This window comes from Artemia franciscana, chromosome 17 (assembly GCF_032884065.1).
Source record: "Artemia franciscana chromosome 17, ASM3288406v1, whole genome shotgun sequence".
NCBI lineage: Eukaryota > Metazoa > Arthropoda > Branchiopoda > Anostraca > Artemiidae > Artemia > Artemia franciscana.
This window is the reverse complement of record NC_088879.1, coordinates 28,911,816-28,932,516: the sequence shown is the minus strand read 5'-3', so window position 1 is coordinate 28,932,516 and position 20,701 is coordinate 28,911,816. Positions and strand designations below refer to the sequence as shown.

At 35.1% G+C, this 20,701-nt stretch overlaps 1 protein-coding gene and 1 long non-coding RNA gene across 2 annotated transcripts in view; one reads left to right on the top strand and one right to left on the bottom strand.

The window, feature by feature from the left end:
* The window catches only part of LOC136038116 (AP2/ERF domain-containing protein PFD0985w-like), a 32,719-nt gene extending 25,710 nt beyond the window's left edge, over window positions 1-7,009 (top strand). The window contains exon 4 of the mRNA XM_065721136.1: window positions 6,766-7,009. Within this exon, the coding sequence (XP_065577208.1) occupies window positions 6,766-6,959 (194 nt within the window). The 3' untranslated portion in view covers window positions 6,960-7,009. The remainder of the gene's footprint in view (window positions 1-6,765) is intronic.
* Window positions 7,010-12,909: 5,900 nt separating this feature from the next.
* LOC136038115 (uncharacterized) lies at window positions 12,910-20,701 on the bottom strand. Its single transcript, XR_010620130.1, has 2 exons — window positions 20,517-20,701; window positions 12,910-13,632 (listed from the first exon to the last, which is right to left on the bottom strand). It is a non-coding gene; the product is annotated as an uncharacterized LOC136038115 (long non-coding RNA).

Below are 20,701 nucleotides of genomic sequence, written 5' to 3'. Positions count from 1 at the left end.
TATCCCGCCTGTGCCCCCGGCGTCCCCGTTGTAGTTCTGTCCCTGTGTCCCGGTCTTTATATATATTCCCTGTGTCCCGGTCGTGATTTGTGTCCAGGTGTCCCAGTCTGTAATTTCTCTTTGAGGTTCCTGATCGTCATTTATATTCCCTCTGTCTCGGTCGTCATTTGTGTCCCGGTCTGTAATTTCTCTTTGAGTGTTTTTTTCTTTTTAGTTTTTTTTAGTTTTTTACCTTTTTTCTTTTTTCAGTTTCCTTTTTCTTCTTTATTTTTCAGCGTCACTAAGAAGTATACATCGCCTAACCTTTGTTTTTTTTAACTTAAATCTGGTAGGCATTGATGACCTTATCCAAGTCAAAATCCCAAACCCAATCATCATCGCTATCATTTTCAGTTTCGATATGTTTTGACTCTCGCTGTCCAGGTGGATTTTCTGCGCGGTTTTACGTTCTTTAGCCGCAAGCCTGTTTTCTTGCTGTTCTTGTGATTCCTCGGCACGCTTTCTTTTCTTACTTTCTCTATCAGCCGCAAGCCTGTTTTCTTGCTGCTCTTGTGATTCCTCGGCACGCTTTCTTTTCTTACTTTCTCTATCAGCAGCAAGTTTTTTGGCATAGACTCTTTGAGCAGCTTCCTCGGCTGTTGCCATTGTAGGTTCTTCAGTCATTTTACAATTAAACATTTTTCCGTGAACGAATGTCTTAAATACCTTTAATGACGTCATCGTCATAACAAACATGACGACAACTAACTTCATGACGTCAGTCGACACACAAACATGACGTCACTCGACACACACACACACACACACAGACAACTTATTTATCTATCTATATATATAAAAATAAGTTGTCTGTCTGTGGATGTGTGGATGGATGTGTCAGGTGACGTCACCTGAAAAAACTGGATCAGGTGACGTCAAAACTGAAAAAACTAAAAAAAGGCAAAAAATACAAAAAAAACTAAAAACTAATAAAAAAAATAAAAAAGCTAAAAAACTAAAAAAACTATAAAGGTAAAAACCAATAAAAAACTAAAAAAAAAACTGAAAAAACTAAAAAAAGGCAAAAACTACAAAAAAAAACTAAAAACTAATAAAAAAAGTAAAAAAGCTAAAAAACTAAAAAAACTAAAAAAACTAAAAAAAGGTAAAAAACTAAAAAAAAATAAAAAAGAAAAAAAAACTAAAAAAAAGGAAAAAACTGAAAAATAAGCTAAAATAAAGGTAAAAACCAATAAAAAACTAAAAAGAAAAAAAGGAAAAAACTAATAAATGACGACACTCAAAGAGAAAGCGACCAGGACAAAAGGAATGTTCGATTAGCAATCAACAAAGCACCGGGACACAGGGAGTATAAATGACGACCAGGACAAAGCACCGGGACATAGGGAGTATAAATGACGACCAGGACATAAGTAAAAAAAAATTAACAAAACTAAAAAGAAGGTAAAAACTACAAAAAAACTAAAAAGAAAAAAAAACTAAAAACTAATAAAAAAACTAAAAAATCTAAAAATCTAAATAAACTAAAAAAGAAAAAAAAAGGAAAAAAATAAAGGAGAAAAACAAAACTAAAAAACGAATGTATATACAGACCGGTACACCGGGATACAAATGACGACCGGGACACAGGGAATATAAATGACGACCGGGACACAGGGACACAACTACAACGGGGACACCGGGGGAAACAGGGGGATATAAATGACGACCGGGACAAAAAAACTAAAAAGAAAAAAAAACTAAAAACTAATAAAAAAACTAAAAAATCTAAATAAGCTAAAAAAGAAAAAAAAAGGAAAAAAATAAAGGAGAAAAACAAAACTAAAAAACGAATGTATATACAGACCGGGACACCGGGATACAAATGACGACCGGGACACAGGGAATATAAATGACGACCGGGACACAGGGACACAACTACAACGGGGACACCGGAGGAAACAGGGGGATGTAAATGACGACCGGGACACCGGGACAGGGAATGGTCGATTAGCAATCACCATCAACAAAGCTCAAGGGCAATCATTAGAATCATGAGGTATAGATCTGAATACAGATTGTTTTCCCATGGACCATTATATGTTGCATGTTCAAGAGTCGGTAAACCTGACAATCTATTTATATGCAAAGACAATGGGACAGCAAAGAATGTTGTATATTCGCAAGTTTTACGTAGTTAAAACCATATATATATATATCTATCTATATTCACAGGTGGGACATAGGGACACAACTACAATGGCGCGTAACTATTATGGCGCGTAACGACTTACGCGCGCGGGGGGGCTTGGGGGGGGCGCGAAGCGCCCCCACCAACTAGGTGTTGGGGTGGCGCGAAGCGCCACCCCAACAGCTAGTATATATATATATATATATATATATATATATATATATATATATATATAAATGTAAATACAGGATATTTTCGTATATAATTTTACACCTTGGCCCAAAAATTGCCTATGGAAGAATTTTCGTATATAAAAAACTGCTAAACCAGTAAACTAAACTCATGATTTCTTTAGAAATGATAATTAATCCAATAAATCACTGTTTTCCTCTACAAACAAATCAAAATATTTTCCTCCTAACTTTTTGTCATTTAATGTTTCTACTCGATAAATCCGACACTTGCATGAAAAAGATAGGGAGCTATTTGCAAGCAGATAATTCTTGATAGGATATAAAGAATGTTTTCTTTTACTTGCAATGGAAAGAGGCACTATTGATTTGAAAGGAAATAGTATATCCTCAGGATAGGTTAGCCTAAAGTAATTGAAAGCCTATCACAAAGTGAATGGAGATTAACTTGTGCTTTAAGGCAAGCTATAAAAATCGTTAAAAGACCTAGAGAAATTTTAGACACCACAAATTAGAATCAAATTAGATGTGACAAAGAAAGAGTAATCTTACAAAAACGTTCCCTTTCTAAGCTAGCTACAATAGCAACACAATTCTTATTTCATTTTAATCAGGATAAGTTTATTAAATGCTCTTCATAAGTGTGTTTAATTTAGGCTTTATCAGTTTTCAGCTAAATCCTTTAAAATCTTCTCATTCATCTATTTTTCCCCGCACGGTCCACCATTTTATTTTGCAACATCGGCACAATATTTTCCATGCCCTTTAAAAAAGAATTATGTGCCCTTTAAAAAAAAAGTTGACAATAAATGAAAAAGTTAGCTTTGAAACTGATTTCAACCATTTAAACAAAATCAAATTTCAAAGCTTTTTCACGTTCGGTTAGTAGTATTAGAATAATATTTCTTTGTCGTTTTAAAAAGTTTAGAAGGGAGAGTTTATGTAAGTTCTAAAGACTATAAATGCAAAGCATTTATAATATTCCATAAACTGGTATATAAGGTCTCTATTATACTCCATCGTGTGATCTGATTATAGTAGACATTCGGAAAGGTACAAAAGATAAGTTTGAATGAATAATCAAAGAGTTCGTGGTAACGAACTGTAAGTATGGAACGACACGGCTTAATAGTAACCAAAACTCTAAAAACGGAATTTTGATATCAATAGATATATCAAAAGCATCAGCTTATTATATTGATTCCAAATATATATGATTTGTTAAGTTTAGTGTTACCCGTCAAAGGCTAAAAGCCTTTGACGAAAAATGATTAATTTTCAATGAATTAGTTTAAATTAAGTAATGAAACTCACACAATCAGATTCAGCGTATTTGAGAACCCTATCATAGAGGTTTCCAGCTCTATCGGCGAAAATGAGGAATTTTGTATTTTTTGCCAGAAGAAAGATCACGTATGTTTGTTTATTTGTTGTTATTTTTTTTTTTTTTTTAGGGATGATCACTTCGACCCAAAGGTCTTAAAACATCGAGAAAGGCTCTTCTGTATGGAAATTTAAAGTTTTACTGCCCTTGTTAAGTGATCAAAAAGATTGAACGACAACTAGCCCCACCTCCCACATCACTTCCCCCCCCTCAAATCGTCAAATCGAAATTTGGAGATAGCCATTTTTTTCAGCATAATAGATAGATCAATAGCTGTGCCTTTTGAGATAACATGATCCCCACAGCCCCTGGGGAAAGGTCTTTTAAGTTTTAAAATTTGCCCATTGTATCCGCAGTGTTAGTTATTGGAAAGTGCGCAAGTGTGAAAGTTAGTTACTGGAAAGTATATATGGGTAAAAATTCTGCTGGGAAGAATTTCCACGAAGAGAATTATCCATGGGGAGGGAATTTTCCGGGAGGTAAACTTTTCGGGGTATATTTTTTACACTGTGGGAATTTGCCAGAATTCCTATACGGAATTCTTTTTATTTGTCCTACTTTAGCCTTGCAGACTCAATTTTAAGTGTGGAGATGTTAAGGGTATTTACCCGTGGTAAATTATCCCCGGGATTGAATTGTCTACAGGATCATTTTGTAGGAAGCGAGGTCGTAGAGGTGGAGCGAGATTTCCCGGCATTATTTAAAAAAACGATCAAAAATTAAATAAAAAAAAGTTTTTTCAACTGAAAGTAAGGAGCAACATTAAAACTTAAAACGAACATAAATTATTACGTATATGATGGGGGGTTGTCCTATCCTCAGCACCTCGATTTTAATGCTAAAGATTAAATATTGTTCCAATTATTTAATAGTCACTCCTGAAACACAGAAGTCGCTTAATTAGAACAATAAGATGCTTTTTTTAAAAGTACCAAGAAACTTAAGCGTGAAGAGCGAGGTGCTGGGGAGGAGGCAATCCTTTTCATATACTTAATAATTTCTGTTCATTTTAAGTTTTAATAATGCTCCTTACTTTCAGTTGAAAAAACTAGTTTTTTTTTTTTTTAATTTAGTATCAAAAGAAGTCAGCTTTATTCTCATTTTATTTTGTCGGCGAAAAGGTGAGCAGCTTTTCTCGAAAAATTATCGGCATTTTTGTAGAATTTTAATAAATTCAAGAATACAAGATTATTACAATAAAAAATAAAAAATAAAAATGGTCATTGGTCAATAATGTAATTTTTGAGTTCTTACGCTTCTTCGATTTGAGCCCGGTTAGGTCAATTTAGGTAAATGACGTTGTTTTAATAATGATCATTTCCCCCTCCCTACCTTGAATACCACGTCGTAAAATAAAATAGCCAAAAATTGATATCCATGAATTAACACAGCCAAGTATCCCGGTTTTGTTGAAATCACAATTTACTGATGTACTTTAGCAAATTCAACACACCTACTGACTGGAAACAATAAAATATTGTTTCTTATTGACAAAGAAAAATCGTAAACATAACTGGCTCATTGTTATGGTGAATTTTTCTTTTTTCAAATGTTTGTGGAATAAATAAGCTCTGAACTTTGACGCTTCTGCTAAATTTACCCATATTGAAAAGTAAAGAAATAGAAATGCTCAGTGATAACCAGTGTCGTTACTAGCCAATTTTTTTTGGAGGGGGAGCAAGAGATTTTACCAGCTGGCTGGTCATTTTTACTGACTATTTTGTCAAAAATTAGGATAATGTCCATTTCGAATGCAATACGTAAAATCACTGCACGAGTCGGTAAAACCGCTGCATTTACCAACCGAGATCCAGATTCCGGTACATATAATGTCACTATTTAATGCTGTTTGTTCAACCAAATGGAAAATTCTGGCCCCAACGGTAAAATCTCGGCAGGAGTCGATAAAACTGTTGCGTTTACCGACCAAGTTCGAAATTTCTGTAGATGACACATCAGTGTTTTCGTGGTCTTTATTGAACCGAACAAAGAATGTTACCGACTTTTTTTTTACCGAGTGACCAAAAACTTTGGGGGGCGTCACCCATCCCCCATACGTGACGGTCCTGGTGATAAGTTCAGTTTATGTAACGTTGAAAAATATAATGTCGACTGCATAGCAAGACTGCAAACAGCTAGAGAAAAGTTTCTAGACAAAACGTCCGAAAAACATCAAACTGAAGAAAAATTATTAAGAGGGTAAACCTGCTAATTTTCTGTCTTGTTTTGCCTTTTCAATAGAATCGGATAAATTACTGCCTTTTAAGAATTGAAGATGGGGAAGTTCGATCGACATAAAGGAATCGATTATTCCATAATCGTCAAAACTAGTCTGTGAATCACAAGAGATGACAACCGTGTAACATTACCTCGATTATCTAAATTTGCAATTGTGAGCAAAATAAGGTCAGAATACTAAAGTCACCAAACATCAATTGTTACAGTTTGCCAATTCCGAGGCAATTTTAACGAGCTTAAGAAAAAATGCCATAAAAAGTTTGAATATTTGCATATATTGTTAAGCGAAACTAGTAAAGACTTGCGCAACCGATTTGCAGCGATAAGCATGATAGACTTAAAGTAAAAATGAAATTTCTAGTAAATAAAAATAAATAAATAAAAACAAAACAAGGTGGATTCTATGAGTGAAATGCAAAATCCACCAAGAATTCAAATATCTGCCCAAATATGAGTTTTAATTTAGTACATGGATATATCTAAAAACTATTGGGTCTAATGGTATTTGGGAATGAGTACTTTGTATGTATAAAACTACATAGTCACTAATAAAAATAAACCTCCAAACAATCCCCTGATGAACAGATATCATAAATGATAACTTGTAATTTTTAAACCAAGTTAAACGCGAGTGTTTCAGCATAGATAAATAGAAATAAGACAAGAGCTATGTTATTATGAAACGCCAAGCAACATATTACAGTCCTGAAGAGAGAGGGCTTGAACAAACTGAAGCCGAGATGAAATAAATATTCTAGTTATCAGCAAACTTTGTTTTCTAGATGATAAACCATTGCTCCGTCTCCATCAGCTAACGCCAAAAAATCTTCGCGCTATCAAGGAATTGTTGCTTATGAAGAAACGGGAAAGAATGGCTCAAAGTCAAGCAGCTATAGGAGAAGAAAATAGCAGGCCTTTTAGAAACTCAAGAACACCTGCTAGGAAAGTTAAATTTCCATTGCGAAGAAATATATAACGCTTTTACTTTTATTATATTTATCTCAATTAATAGTTTTTTTTAATGAATCTTAATTTTGTTGAATTGTGAAAGTCCTTAGGTAATATTTTATAAGGCCCAAAGCTGATTAATAGATATAAAACAGCATTAAAGAAACACCAGTAAATAACCTAAAGGCCCTAGGTACCCCTCCCTTCTCCTCTACGTGAATATTTCAGTATTTCCGGCATACATAAGTCTCTACAAGCATATAAAATATCAGGGCTGTTGACCGACTACTTTACAACGGAACATAGAGATTAAATTGAGCTACATGCTTTGAGCTATTTTTACAATTTTAAAGGTCATCAATGCTTACATTGAGGCTTCATATATTTAAACACTAAAAGCTTTCAAAAAACCTAAAGGCTGCAGAATTTATGTACAGGAAAAAACAATTACATCTGCTAAGGAAGTCCATCTCCAAATTTTTTAAATTGTGAGGCTAGATGCTTCTTACCTCATATCATTTCTATATAATAAAAAAATCATGTACTTTTAGGTAAGATCTTATATCCCAGACAATTTTTCATTTTGTGGGTGGATGACAATTACCTAGATACGTCCTATGAAGCGCGAAAAAAGGGTTTTTAGTGTTAAAATATTTTCTATAATTGTTTTTACATCATAATATGCGTCCCACAATAAAACTGAAAAGAAACTATTTGATAAACAGCTCTCGTGTCTGTAATATCTTCTTAAATATCCTATAGTCCCATAAATACATTATTTAACCCAATAGACTAGCTCCATCGGAAAAAGTACGATTTTTCCAGTCGGAAAAATCCATATTCTAACTCACAAGTTTACCCCAAAATTTTTCGGGAATCTTTTTTTCATTAGGTAATTGGAACAATTTAAAAAAGCTTGAAAATAAATGTTTCCTTTAAATTTTCCTTTTTACCTGAAATAATGTCCTTTGGATAAGGGTTCGTCAGAGCTGTCATATCAAAACATTATTAACATTCAAACACGTAAGCTTACCCCAAAAGATTCCAAGGCATCGTTTTCCATAAGATGATTGCCACAATTTAATAAAACTCACAGACATAGTTTCCATTTCATTCTGCATTAAATCATACACTTAGAAAAGGGTTGTCAAAGTCGTTCAAACCACATTCACACACATAAACTTACCCCAAGAAAAATTCCAGCAATTTTTCCATCATATGATTGGTAGAATTTATAAGATCTCGAGATATACTTTTCACTTCAATTTTCGTCCCTAAGTTAAATCATCCACTTAGACAATTGTTGATCAGTTTTTTTTTTAAATCAAACATTATTCATATTCAAGCGCATAAGCTTGCCCAAAAAATTTCTGGGGACATTATCCATCAGATGAATGTCCAGTTTAATTAAATTTCTGATATGTATCTTCCATTTCAATTTCCCTTGTTATGTCAAAATAGACACTTGGATTAGGGTTTATCAGTGTTATCATATGGAAACATTAGCCAAGTGGATGGGGCGCAGGACTTAATCCTTTGTCCGAAGGGTGAGGGTTCGATTCCTGGAGTCAACACTTATTTGGTTTGGCACAGGGGTCAGTGAGATGACAATTTAAGCTCAACCAGAGCCGAACCAGCTCTAAATAGGTAGCCTGGAGAAATCTGGGGAAGGTAAACAGGAAGGTTGTGCGAAAGCACAGGATGGCTAGCCCCCATTTCCCATTGCACTTCCTGGTTGAAGGGCCTTGAGACGGAGATCAGCACCGCCAGTTTGGACTTTAAGAGCCTAGTGTCGTATTCTTTACCTTTTTTTTTCTTTTTTTATGAAAATATTATTTACATAAGCTAACTCCCGAAAAAACTGCAGGATACTTTTTCCATCAGATAGTTGGCACAACTGAATAAAACTCATCAGTGCATCTTCCTTTTCAATTGGCTTGGTTGTTTAAATAATCAGTTTAGCAGCTGAACTAGTTGGATGTAAAGTAAAAACGCACACACTATATGCATGAAAGTACAAGAAAAGATTGTGATAATTAAAAAAAAACAACACAGAATTCGTGGACATTCTTATAATACTAAGCAACAAGTAGAATCGTTCTGCAGACACTTCAAGGCTAAGTTAGGCGACAGTACTTCCGGATTAATTTTTTTTTACTATTTCCTGGAACCTGGTTACACACAAACAGAAAGATTACGGAATGTCTAAAATGTACATAATTTGTATGCACTAAGAGCTAAGTAGAGTCGTTCCACAGACAGATACTTATAGACTAAGTTCAGAGACAGTATTTCGTGAAATACGTTTACCATTTCCTGACACACGGCAAGTTACAAGGAATATCTATGGAAGTCTTCCTAGAAAAAAACCTTTTATCTTAAGAGGAAAAACTTATCCATTTTAGAAAAGCTTTCAGTTTAACGTACAAATCTAATCTTTAGTCGAAAAATAGAAGAATATATTTGCATAATTCCCATTCATCCAAAGGTATGTAATTTAGTAAGAATTTCTAGAGCCCTAACAAATTCTTAGACATAAGACAATCACTGGTGGAGATTCAAACAGCTCGGCAAGAAAATAAATATAAATCACTCTCTTCATCCTTGATGATAAGTACAAGAATTCAGCCTCAAATATCCATTTATTACTAATTACAACTCATTGTTGCACCAATTAGCCTAAGGCTAATATAGCCACGCTCACTTCACGACCCAACTTCTTGGACACATCACTTTGCTCCATCCCATGAAATTTGAGTTTGCTTGCTTTATATTCTTACCTTCCTTCTGACCTATTCCTATTTCGTTCGATGAAGTCCTCCATTCTCACCCAAAGGCACCCATTTCAAACAAAATTTTAAAAACTTCAATAAAAAAAAATTACAAGTAAAGCGAATTTTGGCGCACAGATTGTCGTGAATATAAGTAATCTATGTTCATAGATAATCTACATACATAGGGCATACGGACGGAGGAAATTGGGCAGCTGACCCCCCCTAGAACTTCAAATTTACGCTAGAAATGGCTGAAAAAGCAGGTGTAAAAAGCAAATGGTTGAAAAAGCAGTTGAAAAAAGGTAGATGGCTAAAAAAGCAGTTGATAAAAGGTAGATGGTTGAAAAAGATGGAAACGAACAGAAATGTCCATATATCGGTTCCGACGTCGACATCGTACCACGACACGCACAAAATTTGTTTTTACTGTAACACCAAGCAGCGGAAGTGTTTAATAAATTTGACAGTGTTTTATAATCAATGAATATCGGAAATTTTTTCATATATATGAATATATATATATATATATATATATATATATATATATATATATATATATATATATATATATATATATATATATATATATATATATATATATATATATATTTGGAAAACTTTCCAGGAACAATTGAACATTACACTTACTTGAAAGTTCAAAATTCGACAATGTGGAAGATGGTTGGATTAATTTTCGAAAAACAATTTGTGAAGTTGCTGATGGTGTCTTAAGGAAGAAAGTCAAGACTGCAGCTAGGAATATTAGTGAAAAAGCTTTATCTTTAATAGAGAGGAGAATGGGTTTGTACAAGAATTATCTGAGTGATAGATAATATGGAAACACAAGGAATATAAAGAAAGTGGAGAAAACATTAAAATATGAACTAAGGAAGTATGAAGTGGAGGCCATGGATAAAATTACCGAGGATCTGGATGATGCAGCTAGACGGCATAATAGTAAAATATTGAACTGGCATGTTTTTAAAATTGAGAGGGAGTAGTCTATCCGGACTTGTCCCAGTTAACGATAGGAACGGGGCTACAGTTAGTGATAAGGAAAGAGTTGAAGACAGATGAGCTTAACATTTTGAGAATGTGATGAACCGAGATACAGTTGCAGGAAAAGATATAGAGGAAAATGAAAAAGTTTGTAATACCTTGGATGTGAAGGAAGATTTTTTTGCGAGGAAGAATTAGCGACAGTACTAAAAGGTTTCAGAAATAATTAACCTTCAAGTGCCGATAGTGTGGTAAATGAGTTTCTTAAATATGGTGGCTCTGAGGTTGAAAATAAATTACTGAAGATTACGAATATGATTTTGAAAAAGGGGAAGTACCTAACGATTTTATGAAAACCTTAATTAAACCATTGTATAAGAAAGGGGATAAGAGTGAGTGTCATAATTATCGACGCAATAGTCTGGTTTCTGTAGGTAGCAAGTTACTTAGTAATATGATACTTTTTAAACTGAGAGATGCTGTAGACAAAGTTTTAAGAGAAGAGCTGTGCGGTCTTAGAAAAGGTAGAAGATTTGTCGACCAAATTTTTACTCTTAAGTTAATAACTAAGAAGTGCCTAAGTTGTCAAACACTTTTGGACCTCAGTTTTGTAGATTATGACCAAGCGTTCGATTTTGTTGATAGAAGAGCCTTAGCAAAGATCTTATTCTTCTATGGTATGCCAGAGAATACATTAAAATGATTAGTGATATGTACGAGGATAACACTGCTGCGGTTAAGGTAGGAAATGAGGTTAGCAGCTGGTTTTGTATTAAATCAGGAATTAATCAGGGTTGTGTTCTATCCCCCTTTATATGGATAATTTTGAAGGAGCACAGGAAAGGCAATTGGAGACCACAGAATCAAATGGAGAGGAAAAACTTTCCTGACTTTTGATTATGCTGATGATTTGAACATTCGAGGTGAAGTGGGAGCAACACTAATAAACTTTTACAGGTTTTGCGAGTTCAGGGTGCTAGAAGAGTCAGACAGAGAAACGTTGTTCTTAGCTTCGCAGTTGATAAGCCATAAATTTATTTGTAAATTAAATATTCGATTATTTAATTTCTCACAGAAAATTTTCATGATCTGAATATTTCGAAAATACTTTTCAATACGTAGTTACCAGTAATGCATATGGAAATAATATTAACTATACAAGAACGTATAAATACGGTTGACAATTATGGTTTCTTTGTTGTAAGCATGATAAGTTGAAGGATACAGAATTTTGTAATTTAAGTAATTCACAATAAACAACAAATCAAACTGGAGCAAAATGAAAATTGAAGGTAATTTGAAGTCAAACTGAAGTACTACTCAATATTTTTGTGACCACTCAATCCTTTTTGCTTCTGTAATTTGTCCACTTCTTAAGAAAAAAGAATTAAAAAGAATCCGGATTCATTATTTTAGATTTTGTAAACCTTTGTTTCTTCCACGAAAAAACAACAGGTTTTTCGACAGTTTTTCGACGAAAAACCAGGATTTCATTAAAAAAAGATGTTCCTGCTATTACAGTTGAACAAGGAATTACTGCACAGAGAGCTCTCAAAGACTGCTTGCGTCCTTATTTCTTCATAACATCATCTAATTGTATTATTCGAATTGTGAATTTTTTTTCTCTTTTTCCCTCTTTTTATATTTGTTTTTCCTCCAATTTTTTTAATTTTTTTATGGGTTACCCTGTAAATGGTTCCTATATGTTTTTTATTTTTATTTGCATTTTCTTTTTATATGTTTCTTCTGTTTTACTCCACGCATAATACTATTGTATAGTGTGGGTGAAAAATACATAATAATAATAATAATCATAAAATGCCATGAACTGACCCAGGTTTTCTTTTCTTAAGTACTAACTTTCAGAATTTGAATAGCCTATTTTCTTCCTAACACCTTTAATACTGCTCTCAAATGCCGTATTCCTAGCACCAATAGTGTAACAGAATCATTAAATCTGACCTTTTATATTAGTATGTACAAAACCTTGATCAAGCTCTGTATGCAAAAATCTCCTGACTTCTTCGAATAATCGAAGAACTTTCTGCTCTTTCTGCTCTAACTGTTAGCTAGCAGATTCCCTAACCTGTGTTATACATCCGTGATTTTCTTTAAACTTTCAGACAATAGAAACTCTTAATATTCGGGTACAGTCCAGTAGCGAAACTGAAAACAAACAAAAAAGAAATTATAGAAAACAAACAATCTGTTGTCAAAGTGCGTTATATTTCTAAATACGAAAGCATTGAGCTAAATATGTTCTAAGCGTACAAAAAATCATAATAACGAAGAGAATCACACGTACAGACAACGGAACGAAGTATAATAGCATCCGGGGTAATTATTTATACCCAAGGTATATTATAGTCGTACCTGTATATAAAACAAAATTTCACACGACTACCACTCCAATATAATCTACGCCATATATTAGTTGTGGGTTGGTGGACAAATTTTATGGCTGACCTTTCAGAAGCAAGATTTAAGGCTCAGTTTTTTTTTTTTTTATTGGAAAAGATGGAAGCTCGGGTGAGCAGTTTTCTTACCTTTAAGATTAACCTAACCTAAGACGCAAAGACGTAGTACTGATAGAAAATAAATGGGGCCAAACTAGTGTTAATTGTATGATTTTTAAGCGAAACTCTTGTGCGTTTTCCCCTTCTGTGGTACAAAAATGACGCTGAAATCAACGAAGAACCCCGACAATCCATAAATCTTAGATTTATTTAGCAATAGGTACGACTATAACGTGTCTTGAGCATTAAGAGAAGAACACAGCCACATATTGGAGATATAATCTAAGCACCACTATCTATTCTCACCAAACGCTTTGTTTTTTCACCACGGGGCACAAGGATCAGGACAGTCTCGCAAGTAAGTTACCATAGAATTGTTTCTTGCATCCATAAGCGTTGTATAAGTAGTGACCTGCGAAAAAAGTGTTTTTGGTTTTAGTAAATACGTTCCCAAAAACCACACTGGCTACACACGATGTGCAAAAAAAATAAGAAAGAAAAAAAAATGATTAAAGAAAATACGAAATCAAACGAAGGTAGTTTCTAGCCAGTGAATTATTCACTTATCTCACATTCGGTTTTAGCGCATGTAAAAGAACCAAACGGTTTACAATAAATCTGGAGAGCTTAACTCCTTTTTCGTACAAGTATCAACAATTTTACTTTCAGAAACTGATTAAATTATTACCTTTCTATTTTTCAATTATTGGTTTTCTAATCAAGGAGGCACACTCGTGCCTCTATAAAGAGGCGACCCACGACAATGTTAAGCGATCTTCGGTTCCAGTGGTCGCAGAGGGATGGGGAGGGATGCGTTTTGTAGCCCGAGCTCCAACTAAGAAACCTGCCAAATTTCATCCCCCTCCAACTTTTCCTTCATGGGGAAAATCTGGCCGAAAGTTTCGACCCGTCAACCCCAGCCCCCCTTTAACGTTGTCCGATCGGGCTGAAATTCACAAGTTAAGGTCCCCTAGGGCCCAGGAGCTTATCCGTGAAATTTCAGCTCGATCCGATAACTCCTTCCCTGTTTTCCAGAAACCACGCATAGCCACTTAATGTTCATTTTCTTTTTTTTTTCCTAGACACCTACAGGTCACAGCCGACATCGGATCTGGGTGTACGAAGACTCATTCGATGTGGAATTCTCCGAGTAATTTTCCTAGAAAGTTTTGTAGCAAAATCTTAACCCCCCGAAAGTTTCGACCCCCCAACTCCACCCCCCCCCTTTTAACGTTGTCCGATCGGGCTGAAATTCACAAGTTAAGGTCCCCTACGGCCCAGGAGCTTATCCGCGAAATTTCAGCTCGATCCGATAACTCCTTCCCTGTTTTCCAGAAACCACGCATTAGCTACTTAATTAACGCATTTCTCTCCATAAAAGCCCATGTTAATTTGAAATTTTTAAAAGTTATTTAGAAGTTATATTTACACACATGCAAGTGATTAGCTCAATCGGTAGAGCGTGGGACTTTTAATCCTCTGGTCAAGGGTTCAAGTCCCTTACGGGCGGTTTTTTTCACAACATCAAAATAAAAGTGTATAATTTTGATAACACCTGGACAGCTTATCAATTGAGAGATAACAGAATATTAGCTTCTTATGAGCAAAAGAAACATTTCGGTCATTCTATCTATTTTTTTTCTATTTTATACAATGATTTAAAAGCGGGGGGGGGCGGCAGCCACCCAAGTTCCTCTCCTAATTCCTGTACGAGGAGTACAGGAATTATTAAATTACATCCACCATGGATTGTAGAAAAACGTACAGAAATAATATGAAAAAAACTTCGTTTTCTTAAAGAGTTAAAGAGGCTGCGTCCCAAAGTCGAACCTTAAAACGTACAGGAATTAGAAGAGGCAGTTGGGGGGCTGCCGCCCCCCCCAAACCCCCAGCTTTTAAAGACTCTTTTGTACAGGTTTTTTGTTTTCTGCTAACCCCCCGCTCTTGGCTTCGGAAAGGCCCTCTTTTAATTAACAAAAAATTGAAATGAAGGAATAATGGAATAACTTCGAAAAATGTTAAACACAAGAGGACAGGAGAACCATTGCGCCGAAACTAGTAATTAGTAACAATGAAGTCCCCCCACAAAAAAAAATCTTGTCACATTGCATTTCGGATGAACTCGGATGAACAGTGTTTACTGTTGTAGGTTTTCGTTTTTTCTCTTAGATTTTAAATTTTCCTTTAGACAATTATTTAAGTGCCTGTTGTTGGCCTCTTGCGCTCATAATATAGGGTGAAGCAGTCCAGCCATCTCTATTTTAACGCTTAAAGGCAGGTGGCATGAAAAAAAATCCTTGATTCAAAACTATTTAAGGTGCCAGTTTTATTGAGCCTAGATATCTGAGCAAGGTATGCATACAACAAAATATATAGACTTCATGCCAAGAGGCACTGGAGCAAATTACCCTTATATGAATGAGCAATAGGCCTAGTTATACACAAAATACTCAAGGCTCAAATTTCGTGAGCCATGGGCTGCCACCATGCGGCAGCCATGTCGCAGTCAACCCACTGAAGATTCTTGTACAAAGGCAACGCCAGGCAGAAAAAGTTCTTTTACATTCATAGAAACAGGGAACATAACCCTTAAGTAAATGGTAAGAAAAAACCGGGAACAGGGAAGAGAAACAGGGAACATAAACCTTAAGTAAAAGGAATTTTTAATGTTAATAAGCTATCTGATGCCTTGATATATAATGAGCTATCCGATAATTATTTACATTTCCCATTATCTTCTTTTATAAAGTTTTTACTATTAGTATTCAATTGTTTTCATTCGAAAGTGTGCAAGTCTCGTTTCTATAAAGTACGTGCGCAAAAATTCCTTTTAACTTTGTAATAGAATTCTATAAACTGTTAAAAAGCCAATTATATTTTTTTCCTTTTAGATTTAAGTGACAAATAAATATGTTTATTACCAGCTTTATGAACATGGGCTCCTCACTTGCTCGTTGAATTTAAAAAAAGAGGATTATTTTTGTAAAACACATATTCAGAAACTTGCATTTTACTACAACTGTATTTGTATACTTGTAGACTTGTAGTCAATATCCTTTTAATTTAGTGATTATAACCATATGTCAAGCAATAAAATCCCGAACTTTGGGCATTTAATGGTTGCAAATTAGTTTGAAACTCTGCCTAGAATGTGGGTTGAATTTTAAATCATTTTTTAATTCTTTTATTTTGCTGCAAATATATCTTCGTGTATTGTCACAGGACCTCTGCTTCTGTGCAAAGTTTGTAATTACTTGTAAACTGGGAAGTAGTTTAAAAATAAGCTATTAAATTTCTTTTAGTAAAAGACATGTTGAGCGTCTTAATTTCAAAACAAAACTATATGTGTCTGAAAACAGTCTTTGCAAGAACTAATAAAATCAAACTAAATGTTTGATATATAATGATATTAATTGCTGAAAACTCCTCAGCTCAACATTTTATTTCACTGCAATTTTCACTTTATTTTCAATGTTATAACAAGTACAGAAGAAAAATTGTAATATAATTCGTTTTAGTACAGCGCTAAATACGCAGCAGACTTTATGCTTTTACCGTTAGGGAAACGGACAGGAACCAAACTCTTGTTTGTAGTGAAAACTATACGTCTTTTGAAAAATCTCAGAAAGATCTAATAAAATTAAACTGAATTGCCATGATTTTTAGAACAAAATATCGTTAATACGTTTTTCTTTGTGTGTGTGTTGGGGGGGGGCGAGTTCGAGCTGTGAAAGGAGGGCCAGGGGCCTGTTCTCATGATTTTTGGAATAAAATACAGTTATTAAGTTTTATTTTGGAAGGGAAGGGGGCAGGTCATTGAGGGAAGACCAAGGGTCAGTTCACATGATGTTTGGAATAAAAAATTGTTAATAAGCTATTTTGGGGGAGATCGGGCCATGGACGGAGGGCCAGGGGTCAGCTCCCATTATTTTTGGAATAAATACAGTTATTAAGTTGTTTTTTAGGGGAAAAGGGGCAGGTCATTGAGGGAAGACCAAGGGTCAGTTCCCATGATTTTTGGAAAAAAAATCGTTAATAAGCTATTTTGAGGGGAGATTGGGCCAGGGATCAGCTCTCATATTTTGGAATAAAATGTTGTTAATAAGTTGCTTTTTTGGGTGGGAGGATCGGACCATGGAGGGAGGACCAGAAGGTTAGCTCCCATGATACATCAATGATAAGTCTTTTCGAGGGGGAGGGTCAGCTCCCATAGGTTTTAGAATAATATATCGTTAATAAATTGTTTTTTTGAGTGGGAAAGGGGTTGGGTCAGTACATGGAGGGCCAGGGGTGAGTTCCTATAATTTTGGGAATATAATTTCGTCAATTTTTCGGGAGGGGGGTCAGACCATGGAGAAAGGGCCAGGATCAGATCCCATCAAGGCAGATCTAGAGCAAAGTCTTGGGGGAGGCCCAATGTGACAAGGCCGTCAATGAGCAAAATCTTGGGGGGACCCAATGTGACAAAGGTGCCAATAATTGACCAAACTGAAAAATTTAATCTAAAAAAGAGTAAAACAAAGACATCAAACAGGATAAGAGGGCACCTGGATCCACCTGTGATTCCCATGATTTTTGGAAGAAAACTTCGTTGATAAATTGTTCTCTTCGAGGGGGAGGTTGGGGTCAAGCCATGAAGGGAGGGCCAGGGGTCAGTTCCCAATATTTTGGAACAAAATATTGTTAATAAGTATTTTGTTTTTTGGGGGAGGAAGGTCAGACTATGGAGGGAGGGCCAGGGGTCAGCTCTCGTGATGTTTGGAATAAAATACCATTAATAAGTGTCTTTTTGGAGGGGGGTCAGGCCATGGAGGGAAGTCCAGGGGGTCAGCTTCCATGACTTTTGAAGTAAAAAATCGTTAATAAGTTGTTTTTTTAACAAATCTTTCTTCACATCCAAGGTGTCAAACACTATTTCATTTTCCTCTATATTTTATCCTGTAGCCCTATCCGGGTTTAGCACATTCTCAAAATGTTCTGGCCATATTTCTTTAGCTCCTTCTTTATCATTAATTACGGCCCCGTTCCTATCTTTAATTGGGTCAAGTCCTGATTGATTGCTCCCTCTCAATTTATTAACATGCCAACACAATATTTTGCTATTCCGTCGTCTAGCTGCATCTTCCAGATCTTCGGTAATTTTATCCACAGTCTCCACTTCACACCTCATTAGTTCATATTTTAGTTCTGTCTCCACTTTCTTTACATTCCTCTTATTTTCATATGATCTATCACTCAGATAGTTCTTGTACCAAACCCTTCTCCTCTCTTCTAAACATAAAGCATTTTCACTAATATACGTAAGTGTGTTCCTAACTTTCTTCCCTAAGACACCAATAGCAACTTCACAAATTATTTTCCTAAAATTATTATATATATATATATATATATATATATATATATATGTATATATTATGTGTGTTGTACAGAAGTCTAGATACAAATCTTGAATCTTGACGATAAATCATATCAGTCCAGTTTTTGTTAGGAAAAAATCACTCAGTGACAATTTGTTACCGTCTCTGACATTGCGCGCCCCTAGAGCCGGTCTTATTGTGCCAATTAAATAAAAAAAAATGAAAAAAAAGTTTGACTCTTTGTCACAACTCTACTTTTTAAAACAAGTAAAAAAAATTAGCGTAAATAGCGAGGCGCTGAGGAAGGGACAACCCCTTTCACATACGGAATAATTTCTGTTCGTTTTAAGTTTTAATGTCTCTCCTCACTTGCAGTTAAAAAAAACTTGTTTTTTTTTATTTAATTTCTGAACATTTTTGAATTAATACATAGTTTGATTTTGGCTCACCGCACATGAATAAATAAAGCGAAATTTGCATTTTAATTTTGCTAAATGGCTTTCTCATAGTTTTGACCGGACAATTTTGATAAAAAAGGGGAGGGGGAGGAGGCCTAGTTGCCCTCCAATTTTTGGTTACTTAGAAATCAACTAGAATTATTTTTTTTTTACAAACGTTTTTGTTAGTAACAAACATATGTACCTTACGAATTAACTTACGTAACGAACTTCTATATTTGTGTATTTAATTACGTATATGCGGGGGTTCGCCCCCTCTTCAATACCTCGCTCTTTACACAAAAGCTTGAATTTTGTCCCAAATCTTTAAGAATGACCCCTGAATCACAAAGGCAGTAGAATAAATAGTTGAAATTACAAAAAGTGTTTTAGCGTAAAGAGCGAGGTATTTAGGAGGAGATAAACCCTTCATATGTGTAATAATTGCTGTTCGTTTTAAGTTTTAATGCTGCTCCTTACTTTCGACTGAAAAACTTTTGCGTGTTTATTTTTTCATTTTTTTTTTTTTTTAATAATGCTAGAAACCCTGCACCCCCTTCCTGGGATTTCTCTTCTCCCATGACTAATTCCTCCAAGGAAATATCCTTCCACGTAGCTCCCTCCCCTCAACCCCCCAACCAAAAAATCCCCCTGAAAACGTCTATGCACTTCCCAATAACCATTACTGTATGTAAACACTGGTCAGAGTTTGTAACTTGTAGCCCCTCCCCTGGGGACTGTGGGGGATTAAGTCGTCTCAAAGACATAGTTATTAGGTTTTCGACTAATCTGAACAGAATGAACATCTCAAAATTTTGATCTGGTGACTTTGGGGGAAAATGTGCGGGGGAGGGGGCCTAGGTGCCCTACATTTTTTCTGATCACTTAAAAAGGACACTAAAACTTTTAATTTCCGTTGGGATGGACCCTCTCACGACATTCCAGGACCACTGCATCGATACGATCACCCCTTTAAAAAAAGAAATAAATAAATAAAAAATAATAAATAAATAAGTAAACATAAATAAACACGCATCCGTGATCCGTCTTCTGGCAAAAAATACCAAATTCCACATTTTTGTAGATAGGAGCTTGAAACTTCTACAGTAGAGTTTACTAAAACGCTGAATCTGATGCTGTGATTTTCATTAAGATTCTGTGACCTTTTTTTTTTTGGGGGGGGGGGGGGGGGTTCCGCCTATTTTCTAAAATAAGGCAAATTTTCTCAGGCTCGTAACTTTCGATAGGTAAGAATAAACTTGTGAAACTTACATATCTAAAATCAGCATTAAAATTCGATCCTTTTGATGTAACTATTGGTATCAAATTTCCGCATTTAGAGTTTTGGGTACTAGTTCGTTGCCACGAACTGTTTAATTGGTAAACCTGGGCTTGAATATAACCATACATTTCACCTACAGTGCACAATAGTGTACATGTTTTAAGGCACATAAAGAGCTTGTAAAATGACCAAACGAGTTTTACCAATTAAAAACATTCACCTTATTCAACACAGGTTTTGTTGACAACGCTCGATAGATTCCTTCCCAACCTGCTCGTTTTTGACCTTGCTCGTTAAGACAAAGAATAGCCGGTGTACGACGGTTGTCAAAAAATGGGGGACTTTTCCAATAATCATAGTTTGTTTCGACGAGGAACCAAGTAGATATTTGTTGAAAACTAGGTT